Below are 12,206 nucleotides of genomic sequence, written 5' to 3' on the forward strand. Positions count from 1 at the left end.
CTTTTCATGCCCTTTTTGAATGACTTCCTTCCCATTAGTCTAATGGTTTTTCCCAATTGATGCACGACATCTCCTTCATCAGCAGTGAATGTATCGGAAGGTGTGGGGAAAAGAGCTAGAAAAGATCCACCATCAATATTTTTCGATTTTTTTATAGCATTCGTCGAAACTTCTTTGAATTTTTTGAAAGATCATATCTTCCATTTGGATTACTCTCTCAACATTAACCAAGCTTTCTCTTCGGAGGAGACTCCCCATAATCTTGCTCCATATTTGTTTGAGCTTGGGCATACCAAACATTGATTCATTTCGTGTTTGGATGGAAAATGAAATGAAAGTTGAAGAAACTTTGATTTTTAGAATAAAAGTAGAAAGAATTATGATTTTTTAATGTGTAAATGATATCAATTTATAAGAGTATGGTTGGATTTTCAAAATATGATCGTTGGTGATTTTTCATAATTAAAAAAAATGATTTTTTCCTAATTTTTTGATTTTTTTTTCTTATTTTTAAATACATTTTTTTAACAAAATTAAATGTTGGGTAAGATCTAGTCATTATCTTTAATGGCCAGATCATCTTAGCCATTCATTTTTATTTTTAAAATTTATTTTCAAAATTTTTACGGTTAGATTAATCTTGCCATTGATTTCATTATACCAAAAATTAATTAAAAGCGGACATCACCGCACGGAGAGTCTCCACGCAGAGCACGCTATATCCATCGTACACAAATCTTTCCACGTGCTTTTTCCTCACCCCTTGGAGGGGCAAGTAACCCATGCAAGCACAGAAGACACGCTTCATTGCACGACTTCCACTGTCACACCCCGAGTTCGGATCCGCATCTGCATAGTCACATAATAGAGCCCTATAACAACTATTTCGTATTCGACATCTCTTTACGAAAATGATTCACTCAAGTTGCTATAATAATTCATTGTAAGTCTATTATAAATTCATTTTAAATATTTAATTTTTAAGAAATAGGATAAAAGATATATATCCACGTCCATTGAACATATAAAGGGATGCATATAATGGAGCGGTGTCCATTACTAGCCCATCTCAGTTTGCAATGGAAGCTCCTGTTGTTGGTCGTATCCACCACTACTGTAGTCAGGCGTCTTCCTTTGTCGGACAACATTGTATTTGCTATGGTGGCTTCTATTGTTGCTCGTTATCCAGCACTACAGTAGTTGGGCCTATTCTTTTGTTGTACAACATTTTATGTGCTCAACTAATCGAGTCATCGTGTCCTAACATCTTTTGACGAAGTCCTAACATCTTCTGATTTATCGTACGCTACTTGTGTGTGTAGATTTTTGCCGTGTGTTTTTAGGTCCCTGATAAATTCTGACATTCTAGGATGACAATATTATGATCTTGAATATTAAAAAAAAAAAAAAAAAAAAAAAAAGATTGAACAATTTTTCTTAACCACCTCTTCTTGGGCAATAGAGCACCAAAACCAAATCAAATAAAATCACGAAACTGCTTCCAAAATAGAACACAGCATCTGATTAATTCAAGAAAATACATTAATACACTGGTGTCAACGAACTCGAGGATGCTTGCTACTACAAGTATATATGGGTCGTGTTTTAGAATCACCAACAGAGGAAGAAGCCATAATTATAATTCTACTATCGTCAAAATTGTATAGGCCTTGATAATAAGATCAGAGTGCCTCTTTCAGATTAAACGTTCTCGATAAAGCTCTAGCATGGTCGTATTCGTTCAGCTCCACCAGCATTTTCTTCAACCTTCTAACGAGTTTACCAGTTTCTGTTTCCATGTTGCCAGAGCCAACCTTTTTCTCCAGTGTCTTCCCAATCAACAGCAAATAGTCCACCAAAGCCTGCAACTTTCGGCTACAAGACCAAAAACAAAAAAACACAAGGAAAAAGCAAAAAAAAAAAAAAAAAAAAAAAAAAAAAAAAAAAAAAAAAAAAAAAAAAAAAAAAAAAAAAAAAAAAAAGGAAAAAAAGATGCTATTATAAAATCGAACGATCCTGACAATTTATCCAGTCTTAACAATTCGGAAAAAGACTTCAAGCAAATCTGAATAACAATATTTATCCTACCTCCGATGCCCTGTAACACTAGGACCCGCCCAAACTCCATTCATTGAAGAAATGACTCTCTCCGTTCGGAAGATAGAATCATGAATATTAGAATGTATGATGTGAAGATGTGGAAGAATCTTGCCACACAAAAGTTCATCGAGAGCAATCTTCTCCAGCACATGCACAGAAAGAATTTTATTCCACAAGCACACGTTTCTCATCAATCGAAGCGCTGTACCAAACTTATATGCCGCCACTCGAGCTGCATTTGATACAGTGTTCATTTCGACTGGGCTCCATGTTGGGACCTACGATATAGAAATCAGAGAAAAATAAATCGTCTCAAAAAGAAATTAAGATTCTCTTGAAACAAATACAATGATTTAATTCAAACTATGTAATGTCACCATCAAATCAGCTACAGCATTAGTAAGACGATCACGAAGTACTGCTAACAAGTCCCCAAGAGCCGAACTGGAGTGATCTACGTATCTGATGACCAAGTTCATAGCAGATACAGCATTTTTTGTTTCGACGGTACTATGCGTGTCCCAACAAGAACTTAACTGATGATACAGAATAGGGATTGCAAGTTTTTCTACCAGTACAGGAATAAGATTTGCATCTGCATCAGCATCAGCATCAGCCTCAGAATCATCCCTGCCGTTTCTAATCTCGCTTCCAGGTACACCATAATCAAACAGAAAAGAATGCCTGCAATACATAGAAATTACATTCAAATACATGGGGTGGAAAATTATGAAATGTTATCAATTTGCATAAATAGGATTCAGCACTGGCACCAGTATATTCCATAAAGAGGACTTTTTGGGAAAACATTGTGTATAATCGATGAAAAAAAAAAGAATTACCATGCAGCATAATAGCATGGCAAACAATCTTTGTGAAGTCAACAGACACTTTCAGAAGAGAGAAGGAAGAAATTTATGAATATAAATTACAGATTAATTCTCTATGATAATAAAAAGCGTTAAAACAAGTAGCAGTTAGCGCATATGTAGGCAAAGCGATTGGTCAAAATTGATATCCCATCAAATTAGGTAAAAATGATCAAGATGCCTCATTTGTCAGCCTGTTACTGTCAGTTACAAAGCTAAGCGCTTGTATAATGATCTTTCCACGCCAAAATATTACATCAACTGTTTATGAAGCTACTTACCATGCCATATCTATAAAATCTGTATCTTCATGTAGTGGATCCCACTTCAGAAGTTCCAGTCTCACATAAGGAGAGAATATAGAAGGTATACTCAATGACATATAAGCATCAGAATAGCTTGATGCATAAACTTTCTTCCATCCATCGAATCTTTCTACCACTGTTGAAAATTGAGAATATTCTTCATCTGCATCACTTAAAATTTTATCCGCAACCTGAAGCAATTGATTACGGGTTGACTCATACGCTGTGCTCTCACTATCACTTTCATCAGTGCTCGATTCTCCTTCCATTTGCGAATAAAAACGATCATTTTCCATGGTTAACTTTCTTTTAGAGTCGGATTTAGCTCTTCGTCTTCGTCGAGCTTCAGCCCTTCTTGTCATATCCATTCGCTTTTGAAGATTCATATCTCTACCAAGTTCATCCAGCTCTACTGGTGCAATCTTAAATGCTCTAGAATTAGCAGATACAGCCGCCGCCGCCGCTGCTTTTGCTGCATTGCTCCCTCCTTTACGGAATTCTGCACGTACCGCAATAATAGCCTGTTCTATTTCAGGGATTTCATCATCGTTATCTGCTGCCCTTCTTTCTGCAATGGCTCTTGCCCGTTCTTCATGAAGTTTTTGCATTTGTTCTTCAAGTTCTTCAATGAAAGGAGCTTTATGCTATAAAATGGAAACAAATAATTGACATTAATAAAGCCAACCCTATTAGTTGCCATGCAAGAAATAGATTAGATAAAAAATGCCAACTTGCAACAACAGTATCCACAGCACAAGCATGGACTGATATTGTACATCATTGATCATACAACAGAATGCAACGTTCAGTAAACCCAAAAGGTGTGAATAGTGTGTGCTACGTCAACTGACTTGCCCAGTAATTGAACACCAATAAGTTATATATGAGTAGAAGGAGAATTAGTCAACTAACAAAACATTGCTGATATATTTTTAATCCACAAAAAGTCTTGCATGCATAAATTCATGAATGTTCACAGAGGATCGCTTTGCTCAGCTAATATAAGGATTTGATTCGGATATCGGAGAGATATGCCCTCCAATATAAAAGAAACCTCCAAGTGAAATGCAAAAGCTCAAAATTAATAAGCAGCTTGATTAAACCAATATCTCCTTCACTAGTATCCTTGAATTTTCGCCTTTTTCTAACATCATATAGATTCTAAAATGATACTTTTGACGTTTAAAAAGAAACAAAAGTGAAGGTTTGATGGGAGCTAGGTGATAGCCAAGAGGGCAGGCAAAATTACTGCGAGGCAGCAAAAATATAACTGCGTTTCTTTCGGCTCCTCCACCCACTTTATCTCCAAATGCAGAAAAATTCAAGGGAACAAAAAATCTAAGGAAGAACAATCGAGGTGAAAGCAGAAATTTCAAAAGCTATAAGGGAAAAAATTAACAGAGGTAAGCTTAAAATAAACCAAACATTCACTGATCCAGAGATCCATTATTCAGTAAGTACGGTAGCAATTTCAAGGTTGCGTTAAGCAACATAGTTTCTCAACCGTTAAACTAAGCCGAAAAACCAAGGCTTACTATACGTCCACCCCACTGTCAAGAATTGGCTTTAAGATTGATGGTTAAATACTCTATCATTTCAACAATATGTTCTTGCAATTTACGAAGCTACCATCATTTTGCAGCAGTTTTCTCTTAGATAGTTATCATGCCAGCAGGGCATTCTACTTCATCCACAACTAATGCAGTGGAAAAACACAGCAATTTCAGAGTAGATATAACATGATCCCTCAAACTAAAAATGAAAAGAACAGAATCAGCATTAGATATTCCATCGTATTAAATTTAGTCATGTTTGAGAATTTAAAGGGTGTATCATTGTAATGATTAATGAAGCAAACACTCATATTTCACGACATACAAAACAACAACAATAATACATTGACACAAAATCTAAGGTGTTTGTTATAACAAAAACTAAACAAAATCCATAATTAAAATAATTCATACCTGCAAAAACTCACATAAAACAGAAACAAAGTCACGAAGCTTTTGCATAAAGAGGAACTTCTCACCGGCGGCAGAAAAAGAATCCTCCAGGTTAGTGACATTAAGCAATGAGGAAGATAAGTTTTCTTCATTCTTTGCCAATGACACCATAGTTCGACCATGAGATTCCTGAAAAGAGAAGTTATGTTACCTTGAATTGGATATTTAAAAGTTCATATAATCATACAATTGAAATGACATATATTATATAACAAATAAAAGAATATGACCTCAATGTGTGATACATCTCAGATTAAAAACAGAAAATCAGAGAAGCATATACAATCAAAAGGTTTATACCTTAACTCTCCTCAAGTTCTCGTTCAAAGCTTTCTTGGCAAGGTCAGCCTGAATGGATATAGATATTACATCCGGACCAAACAAACCTACAACTGCTCCTCCAATACTACTATAACTACTATCGCCCACATTTTGCATTACAGGGTACATCCCACCAGGTCTAATACCGGAGTATCCAAAACTTGGTTGCGAATCAACAGCACTATGGTGCATGCTACCAATACCACTAACGCTAGCGCCCACTCCTTGATTCACAACACCGTCATCTAGCCTCTTTCCCAACCCTTTCCTTACCTGTTCTTCCTCCCACATCTTATCCTCCTCATCCTCCTCATCATTAATCCTTTCAACGACCCTCTCTTTTGGCATTGCCCTATCCTCAAAGTCTTCAAACACGCCTTTCATATCACCGCCAACTTTCTCCCCAAAGAATCCAATCCTCCCCTTAAATTCTGGCTCCTCATCACTCAAACCATCAGCTGCACCATGATTACTCCCTCCATCCAATGCAATATAATCTGGTGCTGCGGCCCTAGCTTTCCTTAGCCTCTCCCTCTTTGCCCTGATTGCCTCTATTGTGGCTTGATCAGGAATCACTTCCTTATCATCTCGCAAACCTTTCCCTAAACCGAGTTTTCCCAGCCGAGCCAAATCGGAAGCACCATCTCTCTCCACGGTTAAAATTTCACTCTTCTCGTTCAAACTCACTTCATCATCTTCAAAATCTTGATTTTTTCCTGCAGTTTCAGAACCAAAATCGTTTGCAATCAAGGGTTTCACCAAGCCTTTCAGAACTATCACAGGTTCAGGTTCAGGTTCAGGTTCGGGTTTGGTTTTATTACGGGCTGGCGCGGCGAGGGTTTTAGTATTCTTCTGGAGCTCTAAAAGGGCTTCTTTTGTATAACTTCCAGCTTGTGGTTGAACATTAGAGAGGAGAGAAGAGGATGGAGGGTGAGGGGCACTTCGGTCTTTCGAGGAGCTAAGCTTATGAGCTGATTTGCCAGAAAAGCGCGAGGATGAAGAGGAGGGTTTGGAAGAGGGCCGAGAGAATGGAGATTCCGAAGATTCTTCGTCGTCGGCGAAGGAAAGGAGGCTCTTAGCCGTTGGTGTGGATGTTTTCTTTGGTTTACTAACGGCCGAATGAGGCCTGCTCGCTGTGGAAGAAGTGCCCTTATTTTTTGCGGTGGCAGAGTCTTCTTCATCATCATCATCTCCGCCACGGCGGCGGAAGTTGCGGGATTTGGCGCTACTCATGGCGGCGGAGATGTATGAACAATGGCCGCTCCGGTCTCGGATAGGTCCGCGGGGGGATAGGTATTTCGGTATTTGGACCGCTTCGAATCGGCGACCGAGTGTCTGCTCTCCGGGTCGGGTTTGGTTCTGCAAACAAAGTTGAATCGTAGGGTTGTCCTGGCCCATAACTCCTGAATAAACAGCCCAAGACCAAAAATCTATGCCCACAAAGCCCATTTTTAGCAGGAAAAGTTCTCCAAAGCCCAAACGTATAGAAATAAACAACTCAATATCCAGTATAATGGATGCATGTAACACGTTTGAGCTGTATGTTAATTTATCACAAAATCATGTAATATTTTTTTACAGAAAAAAATATTAATAAAATGTTTCTTAATATTATATGAGTTTCTTGGGTTAAATGCATTTTATACTTTTATTTCTCGAATTTTCTTATTTATGGAAAAGATTTAGTAACCGTCTGGTTCGAAAGAAAAAATGATAAATACATATATATGGATCGTAATGATTTAATAAATCTCATAAGAACTTGAGACAAACATTTCTGATGAAATAATAATGTGTAATCAATTAATATCACATTTTTCACATCAAACAGCGAGACAAAGAGGAACGGTCGAGTCACTAGGGTTGATGAGCATTGATGATTCTCAAGATTCTTTTTCTCCATCTATGCATGTTTCATCCATATTTCTCCCAACTGTATTTATTTAGTTTCTTGCATGCATGATTAATATATCTAGAATTTTATATGATTATTACAAGGGGGATCCCCCATTATAATGTTTTGTCCAAAACAAGCACAATGAGAAGAAGCAATATGGGTAAGTGCATGAACCTGAGGAGTCTTACAGGTCATCGAAGCTAGCTGTTTTTCAACTCAAACATGAAAATGTAGAGATTAATGGACCTACTTAATTATATCTGTCGATCGTGGATTCGTGCAGCTTAAAATGCCGGTGTTCGAACCAATTCTAGGGATCAAAATAAGATGAGAATACTATGAAGTCGAGAATATATAGATCATAGGGCTATATAGCTTGGTCGATATATAAGAACTTTGAGTTTGATTCGAATCTGATCATATAAGAGTTTTAATTGGAGATGCACAATTTCACGATACATGTATTGTTTTTCTCCGTAGAACGTTATTTGTTGCAAGGATCTTTAGTATATATAGTTTATGTTTGTAGAATAGACCAACTTTTATATCAATCAACTGAGGCACGTGAACATTGTTGCATCTAAATTTCTCTAATGTCACTTTCAATGTCGAGTTGTTGAAACTCCTAATTTCGAACGAAATAAGAATATTTTATTTCAGGTTTAAGAAAAAAACAGATTTCTTGATAATATTGAAGTATAAAGCCACTGTAGTCACCCTGTGCTTTAAAGTGTTTTAATATATAAATATTTATTTTATATTTTCCCATTTTTTAGCATTTGTTGTTGCACCTAATAAATATTTTTAATGGCAATTTCACAATGGATGGCCAGTTGGCCACCATTGTTTTCCATCAATAATTGCATGCATGCATGCATGCATGTATGTGATGTTTATTTGTGCCCACAGATTCTCAAGTGCGCGCGCACTTCAGCTACTGAAACCAGCCAACGGAAAGTGCGTCATTTGCTTTGTGAAATTCACTCAGGTTTCAACTATATTGGACCACTCGTTAAACCCAACATGCACCAATGTCTTGTCAATTCATGCCACCTTCCCAAGCAGAAAAATCGGTAGTATGTCTAAAAAATTATTCATGTGCATATAAAAATGTCTTATCTTAATAATCAATAGCTAAATTTTTTATATTGTGTTCACTAATTAACGTGGTTTTAAAAATTAGTTTCATATTTGAGTGTTGTACGATTTAGAAGATTGAATTGTACCATCATCACTGTTTATAATATTTGTCAAAGTAGCTAGAGATCGATCACTTGAATATTTTACTAAACTCAACCAACACAACACCCAAACGTGTATATTTATTTATACTGTAATGGTTGAATTGTGTTCAAAATTTTCGAAATAGAGCTGAATTTTAACCCGTTTGATATTTTTCCTCTTTAAATTTGACCCAAATGTTATTTTTTGATGAACATGTTGTTTGGAAATTAAATTTAAATAAATTTATTAGCTAGCTAACAAGTGAAGATGACTCGACATAGGTTTACATGCATGTATACAGAAACAAAGAGATACAATGATAAGAATAGAATCAAAGAGCGGAGGGGGACGGGAATGGTGGGGTTAGTAATGCACGTGGGTGAGGATACGGCTGCTCGATCTTTTGACTCATCACACATTATGTCGGGTAGTTTCCTTTTATATNATTCCCAGCTTCCTCTTACACTTGTCCCGTTCACTGTTTTTTTCCTAAATAATGTACTCATTTTTTTGAATATTTCACTGCAATTTGCGATCATTAATTTACATATAGTTTTGTCCCTTTCTTAAATTTCTTTTTGTCACTATTTTGGTGTGTTATTTATAAACTCAAATGATCAATGCAGTAGCATTAAAACCGTTAAATAAATCAAATTAGACAAACTATGTATGACAAGATCAAAGCTGAAATAATAAAAGCAAGAAGATATTGAATCTCTGACCTTTTGACGGAGATCACCATACCTATCATCCAAACTACCCACTTGAGAGCGTAGTTTATTTCCATGATTTATGGTGTTTGTAAAAACAAAAAATAGACAAATATTATTGATACATTTGTTTTTTTAGCTAAAAATATATAAATTATGTTAACGTTGGAGAAAGAAAGAAACACAAACTGTTGAATTAAATAAATTATTTCGGTTTGAATTTAGTTCAAAAAAATGTTCTTCGTTTTTATTATTTTTTGTTGTTTGACTTGCACGAAAAAGTAAAAACTTTATCCATTTGCTCTGCCTAAAATCAGGATCACCTTTTACTTTGAAATAAAAAATTGCTTCTGGTTCTTAAATTTAAGTCGATATCTCATATTTGAGGTTCATTTCATATAACTAACATCTCAAAAAATTCGTAGTGAATATGTTAGTAAAATGAAAATCTTAACGATAATGTGGAGTTAATTATTGTATAATTGTTATTTGATAAAAATATATTTTAGCTTCTGATTGTGCTTTAAACGTCGATAAACGGCCCTTGGTGCTATTAAATGATTTGACAAAGCATGCTTAATTATGAAGCGTGCCTTTAAACCATACCAAAAAGTTAACACAAAACTTGGTCATACGGATCAATTTTGTGAGATATATATTTTATATGGATCACCTATGAAATTTATTATTTTTTATACAAAAAATATTACTTTTATAGTATTATGGGTATAGTTAACTCATCTGATGAATAAAAATCCGTAAAACTGTCAAATCAAAAAAATACGAAATTATGGAGGTTGACTGATTCAAAAGGGAGTTGGAATATTTTGCAATTTCAATATTAATATTAGGGATTTGGAATTATTTTAGCTCTAAGATTTTTTTATATTAATGTTAGTGGAATGAAAATTGAAATAATTGCATAATCTTGCTTTCGAGATTGCATGTGATCTAAGCGATCATTTGAAGAACTGTGGCTAGAAAATTGAGACCGGATATTTTTAGCGGGAAATTATCCTTCAGTTTTCAGTCGTCGTTTTTTTTTTTTGTGTTCAGTTCGTGGGTACATTTTTAGAACCACATTTACACATGAAGTGTACCACGTTTCCACATGAATTGTACCACAATTTGTATGACATAGTACTATAATTTTGTGGATAGGGAGTGAACACAAAGAAATATTTTGATTTGAGATTTTTCACCAACTTCCCTATTTTTAGATGAATTTAAATTTATTTTCCTTCATTTTTTCAAAATACATTTCCTGTAAAGAAAATTATATTATACATTACAATTAAATAAAGTTTCTCTTATTCTAAAATATTTTAGTTTTCGAGCCTCCCTCAAGCCTTTTGTACTAATTAGGTTTAAAGAATTTAATGAAGGGAAAATTATAAAATTGATGAAAATAAATTAGCTAGACTAATTCCAAAGTTTCGAATTTAATTCTTCACAATAGATCGGGTCCTTGCCATCAGAACCAGAACCCTTCGAAAGAAAAGAACAAGGGCTTTCGAAAGAAAAGAACAAGGGGCGAAAGACGAAAAAGAACAAGTTGGTATGCAGCAAGTACAATCATCCAAAGCCAAAAAGTACTTTTGACCTCATTGTGCTTGAATCTTCTTGATCTTGCTATCATATTCATCAACACATGCATCAGAACCCAATAATTGAACAAGAAAATGATGTTACCCTCACACAATCACGTCAAATTCCAATAAATTGAGCTCAACAAGTTTCAAAAAAATAACGCAAGAAACATTCCCAAATTGCAAGACTAGAATCAAAAAATCACAATCCCAAAACTCAAGAATTGAATCAAACAAACAAATTTCCATGCCATTCGATTCGATCCATAAATCGGATCATGTATACAAGAAGCCCACTAGGCCAATTAGTACAAAATTGTCAAAACTTGGACTAAATCCTCTCCTCCCCCTCACTATTTACACAAGCAGCGAATACCAAAAACAGAAGAAGAAGAAGAAATCATCATCAATCATGATAACAAAGAAGCATGACTACACATCTTCTAATGATGTAAAGCCTAGCCCTTTGCTCTCTAAGGACTCCTCCAAGCCCTCTACTCGATACCCTTCTCTTGAAATTGCCACTGATCACCTTCATGATTCCTTCCAATGAAACGAAGCTATCAAGAAATATTGAATAAACCCTGATTTCTTGGAAGAAAAATTATAGAGGGATTTTGTTGCTTGAAAATTAATGAGTTGAAGCGTAGTGGAGAAAAAAAGGGTGGGTTTTATAGGGCAGAAGAATTGAGTATTACCTAAACGAGATCTTGTAAGTAGAAGAATATTTAATTATGTGCAAAGACTTTTTCCTAATTACACTATATATAGCCTAGCTAGCTACCCTATTACACTTTTTTAAAAAAAAAAAAATCAAGAGTAGGTCTGTTGTGAGACGGTCTCACGAATTTTTATCTGTGAGACGGGTGAATCCTAACGATCCGATATTGACAATAAAAATTAATACTCTTAGCATAAAAAGCAATATTTTTTCATAGATGTCAAATAAGATATTCGTCTCAAAAAATACGACCCGTGAGCTCGTCTCACACAAGTTTTTGGCAAAAATCAAATGATAACAATATAAAATTTTCAACAAAAAATTATGAGTTTATCAAGTTTCTGGCAGTATATATCTTATATTTGTATGTATAATCTAATAATTAGAATCATTTTTTTTTATTATTTAGGTAATCTCGATTTAGTTGTTTGTTCACAGTATAATAATGATCTTGCACTGTGTCA

The 12,206-nt window shown here is 35.1% G+C and overlaps 2 protein-coding genes across 2 annotated transcripts; both read right to left on the bottom strand.

The window, feature by feature from the left end:
* Positions 1-1,461: 1,461 nt before the first annotated feature.
* Positions 1,462-7,085, bottom strand: LOC140980619 (transcriptional repressor ILP1-like). The gene is made up of 6 exons (XM_073446555.1): positions 5,581-7,085; positions 5,242-5,409; positions 3,251-3,918; positions 2,478-2,784; positions 2,089-2,378; positions 1,462-1,875 (listed from the first exon to the last, which is right to left on the bottom strand). The coding sequence occupies exons 1-6, from the start codon at positions 7,048-7,050 to the stop codon at positions 1,683-1,685; spliced, it is 3,096 nt and encodes a 1,031-aa protein (XP_073302656.1). The 5' UTR covers positions 7,051-7,085; the 3' UTR covers positions 1,462-1,682.
* Positions 7,086-11,238: 4,153 nt separating this feature from the next.
* On the bottom strand, positions 11,239-11,725 carry LOC140981759 (small polypeptide DEVIL 4-like). The gene has a single exon (XM_073448189.1). It carries the CDS (start codon positions 11,557-11,559, stop codon positions 11,428-11,430), a length of 132 nt encoding a protein of 43 aa, XP_073304290.1. The 5' UTR covers positions 11,560-11,725; the 3' UTR covers positions 11,239-11,427.
* Between the last annotated feature and the right edge of the window lie 481 nt (positions 11,726-12,206).

Source organism: Primulina huaijiensis, chromosome 7 (genome assembly GCF_012295235.1).
Source record: "Primulina huaijiensis isolate GDHJ02 chromosome 7, ASM1229523v2, whole genome shotgun sequence".
Lineage (NCBI taxonomy): Eukaryota > Viridiplantae > Streptophyta > Magnoliopsida > Lamiales > Gesneriaceae > Primulina > Primulina huaijiensis.

Excerpts from the sequence above, each read along its gene's own strand:
- LOC140980619 (XM_073446555.1), bottom strand. The coding sequence starts at position 7,050 with ATGGGCTTTGTGGGCATAGATTTTTGGTCTTGGGCTGTTTATTCAGGA. Across the intron at positions 2,785-3,250 it reads GATTTTATAGATATGGCATG|GCATTCTTTTCTGTTTGATT; the intron begins GTAAGTAGCTTC and ends TATGTATTGCAG. Across the intron at positions 2,379-2,477 it reads ATGCTGTAGCTGATTTGATG|GTCCCAACATGGAGCCCAGT; the intron begins GTGACATTACAT and ends TCTATATCGTAG.
- LOC140981759 (XM_073448189.1), bottom strand. The coding sequence starts at position 11,559 with ATGAAGGTGATCAGTGGCAATTTCAAGAGAAGGGTATCGAGTAGAGGG.